The 20,341-nt window shown below is 40.2% G+C and overlaps 2 protein-coding genes across 7 annotated transcripts in view; one reads left to right on the top strand and one right to left on the bottom strand.

The window, feature by feature from the left end:
* The window catches only part of PFKM (phosphofructokinase, muscle), a 51,335-nt gene extending 44,682 nt beyond the window's left edge, over positions 1–6,653 (top strand). For all 4 annotated transcript variants that reach the window (XM_074225652.1, XM_074225649.1, XM_074225650.1 and 1 more), the window contains exons 11-23: positions 343–468; positions 961–1,025; positions 1,554–1,620; positions 2,260–2,406; positions 2,733–2,803; positions 3,129–3,216; positions 3,339–3,491; positions 3,993–4,157; positions 4,927–4,988; positions 5,256–5,367; positions 5,605–5,704; positions 5,809–5,914; positions 6,128–6,653. In XM_074225652.1, the coding sequence (XP_074081753.1) occupies positions 343–468; positions 961–1,025; positions 1,554–1,620; positions 2,260–2,406; positions 2,733–2,803; positions 3,129–3,216; positions 3,339–3,491; positions 3,993–4,157; positions 4,927–4,988; positions 5,256–5,367; positions 5,605–5,704; positions 5,809–5,914; positions 6,128–6,272 (1,407 nt within the window). In that variant the 3' untranslated portion in view covers positions 6,273–6,653. The remainder of the gene's footprint in view (positions 1–342; positions 469–960; positions 1,026–1,553; positions 1,621–2,259; positions 2,407–2,732; positions 2,804–3,128; positions 3,217–3,338; positions 3,492–3,992; positions 4,158–4,926; positions 4,989–5,255; positions 5,368–5,604; positions 5,705–5,808; positions 5,915–6,127) is intronic.
* A 1,171-nt stretch (positions 6,654–7,824) lies between these two features.
* Positions 7,825–18,451, bottom strand: ASB8 (ankyrin repeat and SOCS box containing 8). Of its 3 annotated transcripts, none has more exons than XM_074225660.1 (4): positions 18,385–18,451; positions 15,470–15,630; positions 12,825–12,929; positions 7,825–11,204 (listed from the first exon to the last, which is right to left on the bottom strand). In XM_074225660.1, the coding sequence occupies exons 2-4, from the start codon at positions 15,596–15,598 to the stop codon at positions 10,572–10,574; spliced, it is 867 nt and encodes a 288-aa protein (XP_074081761.1). In that variant the 5' UTR covers positions 15,599–15,630; positions 18,385–18,451; the 3' UTR covers positions 7,825–10,571. The 3 variants fall into 3 exon arrangements, with proteins under 3 accessions (XP_074081761.1, XP_074081759.1, XP_074081760.1); XM_074225658.1 differs by lacking the exon at positions 18,385–18,451 and adding an exon at positions 18,252–18,360; XM_074225659.1 differs by lacking the exon at positions 18,385–18,451 and adding an exon at positions 17,581–18,017.
* Between the last annotated feature and the right edge of the window lie 1,890 nt (positions 18,452–20,341).

Here is a 20,341-nt window from a genome sequence, read left to right as displayed (position 1 = left end):
GTTACCTACAGAGTAGAGGTACCCCTCATCTATTCTTCCTAGCTTTGATAGATATGGAACATTTCTGCCACTTAGTTTAGGTTTCATTTTTACTTTCCTTTATCTTTTCTGCCATATTGAACCTTGCCTGGTCATAGTTCTAAGATAGAACTAGTTAGGCTGGGTATTGCTAATCTTTAACTGTATAGTGGGTACTGAGACAAAGAACAATGAATTCAAGGCCCCTGCTTTCCACTTTGGAACACAGATATGGTTTGGAATGAATTTTTGGACCCTCAGTTCTTCTTAAGACTGAGAAAAGATCCCTATCCTTGACTATGGTTGCTCTCCTGACTCCCACAGGGTAGCAGAATGGGAATGGAGGCTGTGATGGCATTATTGGAGGGAACGCCAGACACCCCTGCTTGTGTAGTAAGCCTCTGTGGTAATCAAGCTGTGCGACTACCACTCATGGAATGTGTTCAAGTGGTGAGTATCTAGTCCAGATCTCACTCCCAGCAGACCTATCTCTGTGTCTAAAACTCATAGAGTGTTAGGAAGAAATACTAGGGATTGGGGGGGGGGGGCTAGTCACACCTTTCCACTATGGTCATAGGGCTTGAGAGATCATGAGAACTATTAGGGTTGAGGCCAGAATGCTTGCGTTTGAAAAATCTAGATGATCTTCTCAAGATCTCTGTTTCTCTCATCCCCAGGAATGACCAAAACTAGTAAGAGAGGCAGTTTGTTTTTTCATATTGTCACATTGGTAAAGCTGGGGTATTGAAAATGGAAGAAGGCATCATTGAAAAAGAACTTCCTTTTTGTTTTCTATCACTTTAAAAAAAATCAAGACTTTTAAAACTCTGGGTAGGGAAGCTCAGGGAAAAATATTCAAAAACTAATTTCTTCTGGGTATATAAATCCCGATATAAAGACTCCTCTTCTGGAGCAGTGACTGTGACTTTATTCTTCCTTCAGACCAAAGATGTGACTAAAGCCATGCAAAATAAGAGGTTTGATGAAGCCATGAAGCTGAGAGGCCGGTAAGGGTATGGTCAAGGGACAAGACAGCTACTTGGTTACTATGGAAGAACAGGGATTAAATTCCAGAGAAGTCTGCATGTGGCAACTCCTCACAAAAGATATGGGCTTTCCATTCTTCTTTCTCATCCTGTTGGTTCCAATTCTTCCTTCAGGAAAATGAATGAAGAGTGATCAGGAGACCTTGTCCAACCTAGGGATTGTGGGATCATGTATTTATGGCTGGAAAGTCATCCAGGCCAGCATTTCTTTTTTTTTTTCATTGAGGCTTAGAGATATTAAACTTTTCCAAGGTCAGGTCTTCTGACTTCAAATGCATTGCTCATTTCTGTTAGACCCCTAAGTTTCCTAATAAACCAGCATCTTCAGTATAGTTGGGGAGCAGGAGAATTAAGCTTAGAGTTTATTGTTAGACTCTTTAACCTTCTTTAATGCCCAACTGGGGCAAGTAGTCAAAGTGATGGGTCCCCTAGGCTGTTGGCAAGGGATTTAACAAGATTGTTTTTCTCTTCTACCTTTCCTCATTTCAGGAGCTTCCAGAACAATTGGGAGGTATACACACGGCTAGCACACGTCAAAGCCCCAGTGATTAATCAGGTATTAACATACCCACCAATCCAATTTTTCAATTCAATTTCTTCTTAAGCTTCCCAGTAGAGCTATTACAATTCCAAAAGCCCTTTCTCTACACACATACAAACACACACACACACACACACACACACACACACACACACACACACATACACACATACACACAGCTAGTTTCCCAGTTTTCAGTAACAGAACTCTTGTCCCACCCATATATCCTCTGGAGTATTTCCCTTCCTAGGTTCTCCATGATCCATCCACATATATTGCCCCTATCCTTTGACCCTCCTGTGTCTTAATTTCTCTGCCCCACCTCCAAATTGTCTTTCTCCTAAAGCTTCTTGTTAGTGACTTTTTAGCTTTAGGCCAGGGAGGCAAGGAATCATGGCAAAGGAAAGGAGGCAGTTGGGGAAGAGGATTTCTGTTTGTAAATTCTTCACCCTAGACTGGGAAAGAAAGTGAAAAATTTGACAGGTACTCAGATCCTTCTAAAAGGATTTCTCAGGAATTAGATGATAGTAACTGGCATTAGTGATCATTACATTAGAACATGACCAGATGGCATAAAATAAACAATTCCCCTCAAAGATTGCCCCCCTCCCCCTTTAATGATTAATTTCTCTCTGTCTATCTCTCTCCGACTAGATTAAAAATGTAATTGCTGTGTTGAATGTAGGAGCCCCAGCTGCAGGTATGAATGCAGCTGTTCGTTCTTCTGTAAGAATTGGTCTCATCCAGGGCAACCAAGTGCTGGTTGTACATGATGGCTTCGAGGGTCTGGCCAAGGGTCAGGTATGAGGAGTAAAATTTAGAGAGGAGGGCACAGATTCCAGGAGTCAAAATGGAGGCATAGGGGGAAAGAGTAGATATTGAAGAATTAACTTTTCCTTTTTCCCAGGGGCCAGCATCTCTGGTGGGGAAGGGAGAGTCACCTGTGAAAACAAACAAGGGCTGGTGGGAGGGAGATACTCAATGCATTGGGTTCAAGGTTCCTCTGAAAATGAGGGAAACCAGAAGATAACAATCTTGGTTCAGGATGCCCATTTTTTTTTTGTTTTTTTTGCCCATTTCTTTTTTTTTTTTTTACCAGCTCAGTGCTGAGTGTCCTTCCCTTGTAGATTGAGGAAGTTGGCTGGACCTATGTTGGGGGCTGGACTGGGCAAGGTGGCTCTAAACTTGGAACCAAGAGGTAAGTCAGTATTATAACTTTTCAGGATTATGCCACTGAAACTTTGTTGCTTCAAACTCAGGCTTAATCATCAACAGGGTGCCCCTGGGGAAGTGGGTACCATCTTAGTGGGTCATTAGGGTTTGCATCTTTCTCAAGTCTAGACCTTTCTGCCTTTGGGCTTTCCATCATTCAATCTCAAAGGTGGCATGGAGGGCAAAGACATTAACCAAAAAGTTTGTGATTTGTGCAACTATGAGACTTTTTCAGTGGGAAGGGTCTATCTTTAAAATGTACTCCTCTAGATTTTCTTTTATTCTTACCTGAAGCTCATTGCCTCTACCAGGACTCTGCCCAAGAAGCTCTTTAAGGAGATCAGTGCTAACATCACCAAGTTTAAAATCCAGGGCCTGATCATTATTGGGGGCTTTGAGGTGAGAAAAAACCCTTGCCTGAATTCTTAACTCTATTCTTCCACCCTCCTTCTAACCCCTCTTCCCTGTACTCCGTTTCTTTTGACAATGAATTTTGCTGATACTTTCTCTCCCTTTCCTAGGCTTACACAGGAGCTCTGGAATTGATGGAGGGCCGTACAAAGTATGAGGAACTCTGCATTCCATATGTAGTCATTCCTGCTACTGTTTCTAACAATGTCCCTGGCTCTGACTTCAGTGTTGGGGCTGACACAGCCCTCAATGCCATTTGTATGGTGAGGGTCCCACCACCACCTCCCAGCTGTTCCATCAGGAAGAGTGAGACATATAAGAAGGACAGGAGAGAGGCCAATTTTCTTCCCTTGGAATTAATCAGTGATAGGGCTTTGGAAGTACTTCTGTTTCTGCAGACAATAAGAGGGCTTATTTAACTGCATTCATAACTTTGATCTCCTTCCAACTGACATTTATATGTATATGCCTTAGTTAGTCTGCCTTTGTAGTATTCCCACACCAAATCTTCATGACTGAGAGTAGAACTTCCCTTCTCTAAGCAGAAGGGAAAGAGATGCTACAGAATTTACCTTATAGGAGACTTGTTTTTGTGGATCAGAGGAGATAGTTAACCCCACTAGTAAGCAGAGGGCTGAATTTGATGATTTGTAAGAGGTACCTGCAGCCTAGGGAGGGAGAGTCTATAAAATGTCCTATTATGGATGAGTGGTAAGGAGCCAGAGTCACAAGAATTTCTAATCCTTTCTTACCCTTTTCTCCAGACTTGCGACCGACTCAAACAGTCAGCAGAAGGCACCAAGAGACGTGTGTTCATCATTGAGACCATGGGGGGCTACTGTGGCTACTTGGCTACCATGGCAGGGCTAGCAGCTGGGGCTGATGCTGCTTACATCTTTGAGGAGCCATTCAATATCCATGACTTGCAGGTGGGAACCCCAGCTAGGACCTAGACAGCAAGCCCAAAACCTGCCCAGTGTCTGAACACACTGCTGACCACCCATTGCAGCTCTAAGGGAACCCTAGAGACATCCAAAACTCCAGAAAAAAGACTGATTGACCTCTGTGTGGAACACAGTAGAAAGACTAGGAGGGTACTAAGGTCCACTTAGGAATCTTTTCACCCATCCACCTGAGTGATCCCCTTTTCCAATGCTACATATTCCCTTTTTGAAATGAAGTTTTCTCATTTTGCATATGGTAAGTATGGGGCTAAGAAAGGGGAAAGGATGTGCTGTGTATTATCTTCCCTTGAATATCTATTCTTAAATCCCAATCTCCAGTTCTCTTCATATTGAAGAAAAAGCAATGAAGCAATTAGATGGAAGCTTGTTAGAGAAAGAAATTGTCAGGATCCCTGAGGAGGAACGTGGGCAGTACCCCAAAGTAAAGGGGACCTGCCTTTTCCCATCTGATGAATAACTACATCTTAAATAGTCTAATCAGATTTACCAAAATATTTAAACATATTCAGCCCAAATTGGGCAAGAGACACTAGAAAGGAAAAATGAGCACAGAACAAAACCTTGTCGCCTTTCCTGGTTCTCATTGCTGAATATAAGCTCCTGGCCTGAACAGGGATTGATACTGAGCACAACATAGATCTATTGATTCAATTTACAAGTCCTTGTCCACCATTCTATGCCCCACCCTCACTGTCTCATCTGCCGAGCTCAGAATCTACTATTGCTTATTCAGGCAAATGTTGAACACCTGGTGCAAAAGATGAAGACAACAGTGAAGAGAGGATTGATTGTAAGGTATTTTTTGCCCCCCCCCCCCCATTTCCCATACTTCCTCCAAAGAAGAGGGGAAAAAAAGTCAGGATTCAGGGTCAACCTGGGTGAGGGTCCACAGATAGGAACATGTTTAATAATAGGGTAGAAAGAAAGGAAAAAGGAAGTCCTATCATCTATGTCGGTCACTGTGGGAGGGAGGAAGGAAGACAAACAAAGTACAATGGATAAATGAGGTGAAAATGAGGAAGCTGGAAATGCAGCTGCTGGATCCTAGTCTCTGCTCAGCAGGAATGAGAAGTGCAATGAAAATTATACCACTGAGTTTATCTTCAACCTGTACTCAGAAGAAGGGAAAGGCATCTTTGATAGCAGGAAGAATGTGCTGGGCCACATGCAACAGGTGGGGGAACTCCTACATGTCTTCAGAACCTCCCTTCTTTGTCTAGTCAAGATCCTAGCCCTGCCATTGATAGACCAATCCCTTGCTCCATAGTATAGGAAAAGTCAGTCACAAATTTCAAATAATTTCCCTGTTTGGATCCCCAGTATCTTCTCCCAACTGATAGGCACCTCAAAATGTCTTCCTCTTAATCTTAACTCTTGGCTCTTTTTTCTCAACTGTTTCCACCCTGTTTAGGGTGGAAGTCCAAGTCCATTTGACAGAAACTTTGCTACTAAGATGGGAGCCAAGGCTATGACCTGGATATCAACAAAAATTCAAGAAAGTATCCGTAATGGTAGGTGAGGTTAAAGAGGGAGGCCTGGGAAACAGGGTCCAGTACTTGGGGCCAGACCTGCACTTTCCAGGTTGAGAATCTTTATTGACAAATTCTCATTGCAGGGCGTGTTTTTGCCAATTCACCTGACTCTGCTTGTGTACTGGGAATGCGTAAGAGGGCCTTGATCTTCCAACCATTACCTGACCTCAAAGAAGAAACTGACTTTGAGTGAGTACCTTCACCACAGTTCCAGACATACTCTTCCTTGTATCATCCCAGTCTCAAAACTCTCTTCTTAAACTTTGAGACTTAATTTCTTTTAAAGGAATTTAGATTCCTTTCCATAGTTTTGTCATCTGCTTGACAATTCCTGGACCCTGTAGATTTGTTATTTGCAGGTGATGTGGGGCTGCCAATTGACCCTATCTTACTCCCCTACAGACACAGGATCCCTAAAGAGCAGTGGTGGATGAGGATTCGGCCTCTTCTCAAAATCCTGGCCAAATATGATACTGACCTGGACACAACAGAACATGCTCACCTAGAGCATGTCAAGCGTATGTCTCGGGACTCTACAAGCCCCTAGGAAGATGAGAAAGACTGAAGTGCTCAGCTCACTCTAGGGAGTCCAAACCTAGACTCTGCATTCTCGAATTCTCAGTGTTTTAGCTTCTTTCTCATTAAATTTTACCTCATCCTATTATAACCACAGCCACAAGTGGCTCAATTTGAAGAGCTGAAGGCACATGGCAAGTTGTGTAGCTTCTACTCCATTATTTATCTGTACCCCAGGTAGGTTTCCTTGCCAGATTTTAGTCACTCGGTTATCAATTTCTTAAAAAGCAAGTTTTATTTATTTCCCCCTTTGTAATTTGGATAAAATAATTGTGGTTTCCATATTGCTTCTGTTGCAGTGGCAAATGCTGTAGGTCCAGTAATAAATGCCAATGTCATTTGGCTCACCTTAGGCTGTCTTCTTTAAATGTTAGGAAAATATTTGGTGCTTGTTTCATAGATTATTTATAGGCTGAAGCCATCAGACCACTGCTCATCAATCACCTTGAGGCGCTCCCTTCTCCATGTTAGTCTAAGGCCTACAATTTTGTCTAAAGATCACAGAACTCGGTACTGTTGGAGGAGCAGGGCACTTGCTTTGGGTCACCAAGAACAAAAACTGTCAGAACAGACTATCCTGAGAAAGCTGAGATCTTACATTTCTCATGAGGGCACACCTTGTCAGGTCTTATGGTACTGAACATCAGGTTTATATTCTCTACAACTTCAGAAATGTGGCATTGTCCATCCCCATTCCTCATTTTCCTCAGAGGATAACTCTAGCCCCAGATTGTTTTCTTTTGTTTTCCAAGAATATCTAACCCCCCTCAACCTCACCCTTGTCCTACATTTTCCTCCCATTCACCAGTCACCTTCTCTGAAGAGGTAAAAATAAGAGCTTGTCTTCAATGCAGACCATCATCAGGGCAGCTAGGTAATGAAGTTAGGAGGACCTGAGTTCAAATCCAACCTCAGACACTAACTGTATGATCCAGGGCACGTCAATTAACCGTGTTTGGCCCAGTTCATTATAACAGGCCTGTCCAAAATGCAGCTGGGAGATATGCAGGCACCTGGTGGGTTTGCTAAATGCTTTGGTAAATGAAGTTGAGCTATGGCACAGCTCTAAAACGGCAAATCAAAATATATTGTCTATTGTTTCAATAAAAACTTTTAGGAGTGGCTAGATGGTGCAGTGGATAAAGCACCGGCCCTGAAGTCAGGAATACCTGGGTTCAAATGTGGCCTCAGACACTTAATAATTACCTAGCTGTGTGGCCCTGAGCAAGCCACTTAACCCCATTTGCCTTGCAAAAAAACAAAAACCTAAAAAAAATAAAAACTTTTAAAAGTAAGGTTGGACAGCCCTGATCTATAAAATGAGATGGAGAAGGAAATGGCAAACCCCTCCATTATTTATTTTATTTTATTATTATTATTTTTTTGCAAGGCAATGGGGTTAGGTGGCTTGCCCAGGGCCACACAGCTAGGTAATTATTAAATGTCTGAGACCAGATTTGAACCCAGGTACTCCTGACTCCAGGGCCGGTGCTTTATCCACTGCGCCACCTAACCACCCCCACCCCTCCAGTATTTTTGCCAAGAAAACCCCAAATGGAGCCAGGGAGAAATGGTCACAACTGAAACAACTCAACAAGATTATAGTCAATTTTCCTCAAGTTGAGATCTACAAGATTTCAATGGGAGAGAAAAATAAGTTACAAGAAAAATCATTTTGTAACTATGTTAGGAGTACTTGTTCAAACTTAGAAATGTAAGGGATACTAAAAGGAGAATGATAGGAGATCAGAGATTGGAGAAAATTTAAAGGTCATTTAGTCCAACCCCGTAATTTTGCAAATAACTACAACTGAGTAAAATTATACAGGTAGTCTGTACATACCAAGGCTTGAATTCAGGCCCTCTCACTCTAAATCCAATGGGATACATCAGCTTCTTGAAGAAAAGCAGATACTTTCTACTTCAATTTTTTTTTTAACCCTCTGGAGCTAACAATAAATGAAAAGTGTCAAGCTGAGTCTTTAAACAAAATCAAATGATAAACCATTTACATAGAATCTCCTTAACAAGAACAATATTGGAACAATCTGAGCTTATGGCCTCCTTGAAGACAGATCATTTTTCATTTATGTCTTTGTATCTCCATCATCAGGTATAGTACCTAGCACTTTTGTCCATTGACTAGAATTATAACAAAGTAAAATAGGAAGGTTGGGAGGAATATTCACTGAAGAGTTAAGAATTTGTGAGTAAACAATCAGAGTGGGGATTTCCTATCATGCTTTGACTCTGAAAATCCAATCAGGCATGATTTTTTTTTTAATGGAAGCAAAGATATTTTCTCAGAACCAAGAAGGATGGAACTAGTTTAAATAAAGTGAAATGGGAGATTCTCAGTCAGCTAAAAATACTTGTTAAATGGAGGGAAAAAAGATAATATGACAGGAATTACAAGTTAATAACCTCAGGTTCTAAGTCACTTAAGTGGTATGAATTTGGGTAAGACTTTCACCTCACCTAGTATCATCGGTTGTGAAATGAGAGTTGGTTAGACATTCTCTATAGGCCTCTCTATTATAGCTTCTATGAAATGAAGGCTATATTCCTTTTCCCATATGGGTATGCTTCTCATTTCCCCAACCCCTCTGAAAATGATTTTTAATGTGGTGTCAAGCTTGATGACATAAGAAATAAGGGAAAATATTTACAATAGGGACCACCATAACATATGAGAGAGAAGAATATGGGGATATATCTTACAGTTAGTTATACTTTTAAGGAAAAAAAAAAGAACACAAATGAATACCCAGAAAGTAATTGGAATGAAGTAGGTATTTAGAAGCTCCTCTTTGGAATGACTATTTTCCTATACTCTATTACACCTCAATAAATATAATACACAAATAGTAAAGAAAAAGAAAAAATCAGATTCACTTTTTTTTTGGACCAGACCTGTGATTTCAGGGTTCTCTTGATTAGGACACTCTATTGATCAATACCAATTGGAAACTGTTTGGTATTTTATAGTCTTACACAAAATGGGGTATTACTAAGTGATATGACAGTACATATGGAAGAATTTGAACCCAGGTCTTCCTGAATTCAAAGTCTGCTCTTTATTCAATACACCACACTGCCTTTCTCCTCACATATTTTTCAGTTATTTCAACAAGTTCCATTCCTATTTTACATATGGCTTTCTTCAACCCTTTTCCTTCTCACAACACAGTTTTTTGTCTTAGTCAAGTATTCCTCAGATTATGGCTTCTCAAAAGGTCAGTGACAACTTGATTCAATGTTTAGGAATATGAAAATGGAAAGTTCCATTGACCCAAATCAAACTTTTCTAGGCAGTTAGTTCCCTATACAGTATCTCCCTACTATCAACACATACATATACACAGCCTGAAATGACTAAAATGTCAATTAATACAAAGTACAACTTAAATAACATTTTTAGAAAGGAAAACAATTCCGAACATTTAGTAGAGTGTTCTATACAGAGACTATGAATTTGACCTTGAAGGAAAGTAGCCTAGCTTATATTCTTCCCTTGTAGAATCAAACACTAAAAGGTCAAAAAGATAGAGGATGGATTCTTGGTGCTATTAGAACACCTAACCTAATTGGGGAAAGTCTGAGAAGAACTACATTTGAGAAACTAGCATTCTCAGGACTGCAGAGACAACTATTTTAATTCTGCTGTATCACTGTACCATTAAGATATACACAGGGAAAAAAGGATAGCTGTTGTATCTTATGATGGGAAACAAAGGAAAGATTTCCCCCTCAATTACATAGTAGTATGTCATTCAGTTAAGTCATTATTGAATTGCACTATTTAAGCTATTATATTTTCTTCTTTAGACTGTGAGCAGTATTTTCTGAACACCTCCAATGACCAATTAAAAAGCTCTTTCTAAGGGTTAGCAACCAAATGTCTCTGCAGGGAGATCTCACACACACTATTAAAATACGTTTAATTTTCCTAAGAAATTCAGCCATGCAGCTGGCTCCAGCTGTATGTCTCCTAAATGAGAGAGAGCATGGAGACCTTTTCTTTTAGAAGGTGTAATATCAAAAGCTGAGTAAGCAATACACACACTTTCTGCAAACAAAAAAGCATGGGATTTTTTTTGCTTGACTTAAGAGGTGGCAAGGGTGTTATTGCTGTGATATGTTACTTCAAAATATATGCACCGAACAGGAGTATCTGTATCCCATTTTCCCATGACAGAACAGGAGAGCTAGGTCTGCAGGGGAAAACCTCATGTAGAATTGCAGTGTGATGGCCCAAGCTCTTCCTCAGTTATTCTACAAGTAAAAGGTATTCCTTCAAAGACGCTGGCAATGGCAAGCCCTTTACTGCATCAGGCAGATACTGGAGTCCCAGGCTATGTCGAACAGCATATCGAGACAATGTTTTTAGAGTCCCTGGGGCAGAGCACAGCATAGTCAGTTTTTCACAAAGTTGCTGGTCTCTGGCAACCTCACCAGGCATGGTGCCATTTTTCCGTAATTCAAAGTGTCCAACGGCTCTGTGGAGGAGGTCAAAGCAAGAATCCTCTTTTTCTGTTCCAAGTCCCCTAACCAACAGAGCCACCAACCGGGAAATAGGTGTCTGACCCTTTAAGTTGGTGACCCTGACCTCTGCACCATAGTCAAGGAGTATGCTAACACTCTCAAGGTTTCCCTTCATGGCTGCCCAGCTAAGTGGTGTGTCATTGTTGTAATCCAAGGCATTGACAGAGGCACCACTTTCTAGGAGAGCCCTTACACACTCAGAATTATTCTTAAAGGCTGCCCAGTGAAGTGGGGTATCTCTGTTGCCATCTAGTGCATTGGGGTTTGCACCGTATTCCAGTAGGACTTCCACACAAGCTTCATCTTTCTCAGCTGCATAATGGAGAGCTGTCCGATTGTAGCCATCTAGTGCATTTACCTAAAAAAGAAGTAACAATTACAGTTGACATAAAAAACAAATACAGATGTCAGGCAGATCCAAATTATTCATCCACTCAGCATCACTAATAATCTATTATGCCACACAAGGAAGTCTAAAAGTCAAAGGGAGATGACAGGTACATAGGGGGAAAATAGTTTTTGGATATTTATATAAAGCCATAGGAAGGCAAAGAAAGTTCAGAGAAAAGAGACTGATTACTTGACAATATCTCTTTTAAGTGAGAACATACTCTATAGCTGTAAAGTTAGTTTGAAGTTCCCTGGAAATAAGTTTGTAAGGTTGGGTTTTATAAAGGGAGGTATTTCTAAATAAAGCTGTTAGAAGAAAAATGTAGTTGATATTTAGTAAGCAAAAGAAAGATTCTGTAAGGATTACAAGGAGAAAAGTTTAAAAAGAGCCTGGAGAAAAAAGATTCTTTAGTCCTAAGTACTTAGCGAACAAGAAGATCCAGAAGCTGTCACAAAAACAATTAAAGCTGCCAAAAAGAGTAAATAGAACCACCCTGTTAACAAGGGAGGAAAGAAAAGCTTTAACAAACTGAAAAATAGATAGTTACAGAAGAATTAGCTCTGAACTCCAGGACACTTATCTATTCTGAACCATCCATGGCTCAGCTGTTATCTTTTCCTCTTCTTTCTTATCTTTTGACTCTTGCTACTACTTAGTACTTCCATAACAAAGTAAGGTGAAAAGGAAGAGGATGCAGATTAAACTCTTTTGCTACAATGAGAAACAAAGGAAAGCTTTCCCCTTCAATTACATAGTAGTATGTCATTCAGTGATGTGAAAGATTTGGTGAAGAAAATTTTAACAGGAGTAGAAACTTTGGATTATCTCTTTAATTCTAGTTCTTTTTTGTCTTCTACAGTTAAGACAATCTAGAGAAAGCTCTAATATATAGATATACATATATATAGTATTATTAATTTGGACACAACTGTAAGGATGTTAGTTGCTATAGTCTCCATTCATATACTGTACTCCTCATCCACAAACTCAATTCAGATGCTTTAAAATAACCTGCCATTGGCTTTAAATTCGTGCTGGTCACAACAGAAGGAAAAAAAGATTGAGACCAATACTCAAAATCGAACAGAAGTAGGGATGACAGCACAGAAGGCAAAATTCCCAGGAAAAGGATTGTCTGAGAGATGTAATTCTTTGTTTTCATTTGATTTTAGGAAACTGTGTCTGATGTCAGGTCAATCCAAGGCAAGACAATGTAGGACTGAGGTCGGGGGCTACGTTACTTTTATGATTCTGGTTCATTCTACAGGACAAAAAAAAAGTCAAAGATATTGAAATAAAAAAAAAGGAGGCTGGGAACAAAAATAGGAAAGAGAAATGATTCCTCACTTATTTCATCAACAGCTCAAATCAGGGAGAGGAAGGTAACTGAGGGACATATTGGAGCTGACAAAGATTCGATATTCATGGCTCCAGATGCCTGCCATAATACTTTGCAAATTAAAGTGGTTCTATCTAACCAATGGTACCACTGACTAGAGAGTAAGGTAGAAGGTGAAGAAAACAGATTCTTAGAAAATATGATGCTCTTCTATGTAATATTAGAGTAGGTTATTAAAAACAAATTACCTCAGCTCCTTTTTCCAAAAGTAACTCCACACAATCAGCATCTGACACCATGCAGGCACAGTGCAGTGGCTTTAGAGTGCCATGGGTACAATTCACATCAGCTCCCTTCAGGAAGAAAAAGAGATAATGCTCATCAGTTTTGCATTAAGTAGTGAGATGCTGGCCAAACTAGGGAGAATTTACTGTTTTGAGAAAAATTGGAATGGTGATTCACTTCCCTATTCCATCATGTTCTGAAAAATCTAGACTGTCAGGGAAAATGCTCATGATTGGGTAGGAGGAAAACAAGTCCTGCCTCTACTAGAAATGTAAATATAATACTAGCGATGTAAATATAAACACAGCAATCTAGTTCCTTCATTTACATACAAGGGAAATATAATTCTACTGTGGGAGATAATCAAATAAAGCACTGCCAATTTTTTTGACTCATGCTAGTAACCACCTTTATTAAGAAGAACAATTCTCAGACTATCACCAAGCAACAACAAGAGCTCAATCTTATTATCTGTACCAAGTATGGAGTCCTTGCTAAATGAGCAATATTTGCTATGTTGAAGAAAGCTGGAATATGGAGACACTTTGCTGTCCCACCATGCTCTTTAAAAGTTAGGACAAAAATACCAGTAGCCTGGGGACCAAGAAAACCTGCCTTTCCAATGATGATTTTTTAAAATTTAATTTAATTTCCAATTACATGTAAAGATAGTTTTCAATATTCATTTTTTGTAAGATTTTGAATTCCACATTTTTCTTTATTTTTTCCTCAATTACATGCAAAGATAGTTTTCAACATTCATTCAACATTCTTTTGCAAACTTTTGTGTTCCACATTTTTCTCCCACACATCTCTTCCCCCTCCCCATGGCAGCAACCAATCTGATATAGGTTGTACATATGGAGATGTGTATAACAAAAAAAAAATTTTTGTATACATTGCTACTTCAATAGGTAGTACCAATCTGCCACACAGGAATTTTAAAGATTGTTTATCCCAATGGTAGTGTTGCTGCTAATCTAAATTGAAATAAAAGAAAATTAAGACACAGGCAAAGTCAGGCTGAATACAGAAAAGTTGAATCAGAACTTGAGTTTTTAGCATGGAATCTTTCACTAATATTTAATTAACTGCACATTTTTCTTTTTACAACCATGAAACACGAGGCTGTTAACAAGGGTTCTTTAATCCCATGAACTACTACCATGACAATAGTGTGGTCACATTATAGTAGTCAATAAAATATACCTAAACAACAGCCCAATAAAAATTTATGGTCAGGTGTCACAAATTTTCTAAAATTTTAGGTTTATAACTAGCATTTCTTAAGTATAAAGTCACAACTGTGCTTTTCAAAAGTTAGAATACTATCCAAAGTAAGAAATGGTAGCACTGAACAATATACTGAGCAATAGAGTAGGACATAGTAAAACAAAAATAATCATACTTCCAACAACAGTACATATTACTACTACTACTACTACTACTACTACTACTACTACTACTACTACTACTACTACTACTACTACTACTATTTCTTCTTAGGAATATACCCTGAAAGTGTCATAAAGAACATAAAAAAAATAATTGTATGAAGATTCACATAGCCACATTATACACAAAAACAAAAAATTTGATTTAACTTAAATGTCCAACAATGAAGAAAATGATTAAATAAACTGTAGCACATTAATGCAAGTAACATAAGGCACAAATATAAGGAATACAAAGAAATGTGGAAAGGTGCAAAATGATTAAAAAAAACTCAATTTGAAGAAATTTGGCATATATATAATTTAAGGCTACATAAGAGGAAATGGGCTTGGAGTGGCTGAAAAATTATAATTTAAAAAAAATAATGAAATTAAACCATAAACCATTCCACAAATATGGGATTTTGTTCCATCTACTGTTATTGTTCAGTACTGTTTAACTATATATGACCCTAGGGACATTGTCCATGGAATCTTTCCTTGGTAAAGACGAAGCAGCGTTTTGCTATTCCCTTCTGCAATGTGTTTCCATTTTACAAAATGGGAACTGAGGCAAACATTGGTTATGTAACATGCCCAAGGTCACAGAAGTGTCTGAGGCTGTATTCGAACTCAGAGCTTTCTAATTCCAGGTCCAGTGCATTATCCACTAAACCACTTGGTTGCTTTCCTCAACAAACAGTTGATTTTCTGGTGTTAAATATTAAATTTTTAATAAGCTACCTAATTTTAAAAATGGTATTTAAGGAAAATAAGAATTCTAATTGCTCTTTACCAGGCATAGAAAGATCAGTGTGCCAAACTGAAAACCATATATAGTTATGCTATATATGTATAGAATAACATATAAATATCACTTGTAGAGTCTTTCTAACTCCCCTCTCTATATAACATCTTAACTGGGTCTTTACCATTAGTCACAGAGAGCTCAACACATTTCATGACAAAAAGGCCTCCACAGAATGACAAAGGGAAGAAGGGAAGAAAAACTGATCCAAAGAACAACTAAAAATCAACAGGTTACTATCTTCTGGGAGGCAATGGAAATTCTACTCTGTGCAGAACTGATGCTTCAGGCTTGTAACATAGCATAGTCCCCCAAGAATTGTTTTTTACACCTCAGTGGTTTCTCACAGAAATAGCAGTACACTCACCCCTCTGATCAAATCTTCTACGTTATCATGGGGAAAGGAACGTATGGCAGCAATTGTTCGAATTAAACGCTCTGAGAGAGAGTACTTGCTCTGAATGCTCTGCATAATATACCACATACTGGAACTCATCAAGGGCTCAGGATATGTTCACATGCTCCAAACTGCATAAAACAAAGAAACTTTTACAAATACAAATCACCTTCAAGCATATCTGTCCTTGTATCTAAGACCTCTTGCATGCCCATCATTTTAAATGTCCTATATATCAGTAATCCTCATAAATCTACATTGTTGAACTGTTTTCCCCAATCACAGTGAAACAACCAATTTATAAGTCAATAAATAAACAAGGGGATCCTGGACCTAGGTGTTCTACATTGTTCTCCCATCTAGTGCCTAGTATCAAATGAAGGTACTGAAGTCCATGGGTCAGCCACTGGTTTACAAATATGTGAGTTTGCAGAGACAGTTATGGGGATTGAGTTTATTATTTTATCCTAGCAACAAAATAGAGCTACTGAAGGTTTATGAGAACTTGACCAACCTGTCTTTAGAACAAATGGGATAGTGAAGGTTTCTTTGGAGAGGGAGGGAGGGTAAGGGTAGGATTTAAACATGTAGGGAACTCCTGATAAATCAGCAATCAATCTACTATCTTAAAGTCTCAGAATTGGCTGAGGTCCTGAAGTTAAGGAACTTGACCATGATCTTGAAGCTAGTATTTATCAAAGGAAAGAAATGAATTCTGGCCATGAAACCCTGGGTTTCAAAGAATGTGAATAGGGGTTTCGTGGGAAAACTACTGTACTAAAAAAAACAGTAAATATTAAATTGAATATATTAAAATACTTGTCATGTAAAACATTTGATGGAACTAAAAATAGGCTTAATTTTTACTATTTTGTTCCTTAATTTCTTCAATGTCCTTTTAACCTGGGATATGCTACTAACCAATTTTGGGTTCTGTTTAAGTTTCAATGTATTTATTTCACTGTCTAGTCAGTTTAGGAATTTTTTTGATCATCTTGTATGAAAGGAAAGCAAAGACAGCTGTTTGGCTCATTTTTTTTTAGATTTTTCAAGGCAATGGGGTTAAGTGGCTTGCCCAAGGCCACATGGCTAGGTAATTATTAAGTGTCTGAGGTCGGATTTGAACCCAGGTACTCCTGACTCCAAGGCTGGTGCTCTATCCACTGTGCCACCTAGCTGCCCTGGCTTATTTCTTTAAAGGAAGAATGGAGGATAAGGATAAAGTAGTAAGTCTACATAAACAGAAAGTTTGAGATATTAAGGGAGAAATTTCATTTTTAGGAAAAATATGATGCAATAATTCCTGGGTAATGAAAACTAAATAAAACTACAAATGTGTTCAAATTTTATTATATCAGAAATCTGACTACAAAAGGATTCATTTATGTAAAGGAACCATTCAGGGAGAATCAAAAAATAAAGTGGGTTTTTTGTTATTTGTTTTTTTTTAAGAAAGATTACATTTTAACAGAAACAATAATAAAAAAAATTTGAAAAGAATTCTAAATCTGGGACCTCAGAATAATCTGTTTTCAGATGGTAGAGAATACCTAGTAAAAAATAAAATGTTACTGTTTTAAACTAATAATAATAGCTAACATTTATATAACACTTTAAGCTCACAAACTGCTCGTTTGATCCTTACAACAATGCTGGGAGGCAGTTTGCTTACATTATTTTGATGTTACAGATGAAGAAACTGAGGCTGTCAATAGTTAAATGACTTGCCCAGGATCTCACAACTAGTTTCTGGGTTCAATTTGGATCTTTCTGACTTTAGATTCTTCACTCCAACACCATGCCATCTAGCCATCTCTATTTAGTTTGCAATAGTTTTATCAATGTAGCTAGGACTGAAACAGGTAGCATATCTGAGATTTTCATGTTCATGATACATTATTGCACGTTGTAAACAGTAAGTAGTTCGTGTTTATTCATCCTCAGTATTTGAATTTGTATGTAGCAAATTTATTTTAAAACACTATACAATTCAGACATTCCATCAATAGAATCAAGACGTTTTTTTTCTCCAAGTTTCTTGTGGGAAAACATTTATTCTATATTATGAAGCTTTTGCTTACCCTACTTGTTGTTTTAGAATTATTTTCTAGTTTTAGATATTTTGTTTCCTCAACTACTCCTTAAATGCTTCAAAAGGGTTGTTTTTCTTTTTAAATTTTTTTGTTTTAGGTTTTGCAAGGCAAATAGGGTTAAGCGGCTTGCCCAAGGTCACACGGCTGGGTCATTATTAGCAAGTGTCTGCGGTCGGATTTGAACCCAGGTCCTCCTGACTCCGGGGCCAGCGCTTGTGATGTCGGTGCAGGCTGCGGACTACGTTAGCAAGAGCAGCCCAAGGAGAGGCTGCCTTTGGAGTCGGTGCGGTTCTGCAGTTTGTTATTGCACTCTGCGGGCCCCAAGCAAACCCGTTCCCTCTCCGGGGGGTCGGGGCAATGGACCTCGAGGTTCCGGTGGAGGACTCCGGCGTCCGACGCCTTCCTGACACCGAGCCCCAAGAAAAGTCTGGCACTGGCGGCCGGGGTGGGGTCACGATCACTGCAACCGGTGGGGCTGGGCGACAGGCGGAGGGGCGAGGGGCCGGGCGATGCCGCCAGCTGCCCAGGGCACCGCCCGACGGCTGGTTGCTAGGCGCGGGGCCTCTCCCCAAAGCGCCCGCCCGGGAGAGGAGGCGAACGGAGGGGGCCGCGGCGCCGTGGCGGAGCGCGGGGGCACGGAGCTGGGAGCGAGGCCTTACCGAACCACCAAGCAGCAAGGGTCCCGAAAGCCGCTACCTAGGGATGACCCGGAAGCAGAAGCGGGCAGGCGCGGGTCGTTCCCCTCCGGGCTAGTAGAGGGCGGAGGGGAACCCACAGCGCCTGCGCACATACCTGTCCTCGGGCGGCGGAGGGCGCCTGCGCACGCTCTGCGGTTCCGGCTCTTCTCGGAAGCGGGCCTCTCGCGGTTACGGGCGGGCTCTGCCGCTGCTTGAGGCGTGGTTCTAGAACCCCGGGGAGGAGGAGGAGGGGAGGAGGGGGAGGAGGAGGGGAGGAGGAGGAGGGGAGGGGGGAGGGGAGGAGGGAGGAGAGGGAGAGAAGGAGGAGAGGGAGAGGGGGAGGAGGAGGAGGGGGAGGGGAGGGGAGAGGGGAGGAGGGGGAGGGGAAGAGGAGGAGGGGGGAGGAGCGGGAGGGGGAGGAGGAGGGGGGAGGAGGAGGGGGGAGAGAAGGAGGAGGGGGGAGTAGGGGGAGGAGGAGGGGAGGGGGAGGAGAGGGAGGGGGGAGGAGGGGGAGGAGGAGAGGGAGAGAAGGAGGAGGGGAGGAGGGGGAGGGGGAGGGGGAGGAGAGGGAGAGAAGGAGGAGGGGGAGGGAGAGAGGGGCGTGGAAATTAGAGGACCCTTGCTTCCCTCCCCGTGCTACAAGGTCGAGCCTTAGTTTCATCGGTAAAATGGTGGCAATTCAGTGCTTGCCTTATCTGTCTCACCCGTTGGGCAGAGAGAACTCTTCGTAGCCTGCAAAATTCGATGTGAATAAGAAATTTTTAAAAAGTCATATTATGGGGGCGGCTAGGGGCGTAGTGGATAAAGCACCGGCCTCGGAGTCAGGAGGACCTGGGTTCAAATTCAGTTGCAGACACTTAATAATTACCCAACGGTGTGGCCTTGGGCAAGCCACTGAACCCCATTGCCTTGGAAAAAAAAAAGTCATATTATGAACTGGATACACATGTGTGTTAGAAATCTTGGTTATAGTCCCCAGGAAAATTGGATGTTTAGAAAGCATGTTTCTTCTTTTATGTCAACTAAAATAAAATGTAAAAAAACAACAAAACTATTGACAAGAGGTTTTGTGATTATATATAAAATCTATATCTATATCTACACATATCTATGTGTATCTATATGTACTTACTACGGTCTTCAAGAATGAAGCACAAACTTTATCATCAAGACTATAAATTGCAAGCTTTAAAGGAAGTTTCCACATCTGATACCAATTAAATCATGGTTCTAGTCCCTATCCTTTATCTGAACTATTTTTTTTCCTTCCTAGTACAGAGATAATGATGATGATGACTTTTTGATGATAATTTTAAAGGAGCTAATAGTAATAAGATCCCTCAGCCTTGTATTACAGGAGATTTCCAACAGAGGAAATCAGATTGATAAAACAAACTTTAAAGAACAGGTTATTGACTGCTGGTTGCATTTCAATTGCCATTGAAAGCTACAACAGGCCATCAGGAATGTGGAGAGGATGAGAGATGAAGCTCTCTGTTCAGCTTTCAGATATGGCAGTGGACAGCTACTTATTGTTATAGCCATCAGAGTCTAAAATTCCAACTGCTACCTGTCTAGAACAGATGAGAAAGAACCAAGTACCCAGATGGTGATCCCTAAGAACAAGAAGGAATTAGACTTGATGCAAACTAGCTTGGAGGACAGATGACTGGATATAGTGCTCAGAATTTAGACTCAAACAACCAAGGCTGATGAGAAGGGTAAAAGGATCTACTTCCCTGCATTCCTTCTGTCTTTATCTTGCCTACAAAATGAAGCCTATGGCAAGGACCAAGTTACAGTTTTCAGATGCATGATCCTCTTTCCTTTATCTTTGCCTTCCAGGTGAGTAGTGTTACTGAACCAGTCCTGAGTTCCTGGTATAAATCCAACCTGTTCATATCATATTATCTTTGTGATATAATGTTAGCATCTCTGTGCTAGCATTTATTTAAATGTTGCATCAATATTCATAAGAGACATTGGTCTATAATTTTCTTTCCCTGTTTTTGCTCTCTGATTTAGGTATTAAAACTATATTTTTGTTCTAGAAAGAATTTAGAAAGACTCCT

Source organism: Macrotis lagotis, chromosome 2 (genome assembly GCF_037893015.1).
Source record: "Macrotis lagotis isolate mMagLag1 chromosome 2, bilby.v1.9.chrom.fasta, whole genome shotgun sequence".
In the NCBI taxonomy this organism is placed as follows: Eukaryota; Metazoa; Chordata; class Mammalia; order Peramelemorphia; family Peramelidae; genus Macrotis; species Macrotis lagotis.
Note: the sequence above shows the minus strand (reverse complement) of the source record. Positions and strands in the feature narration are given on the sequence as shown.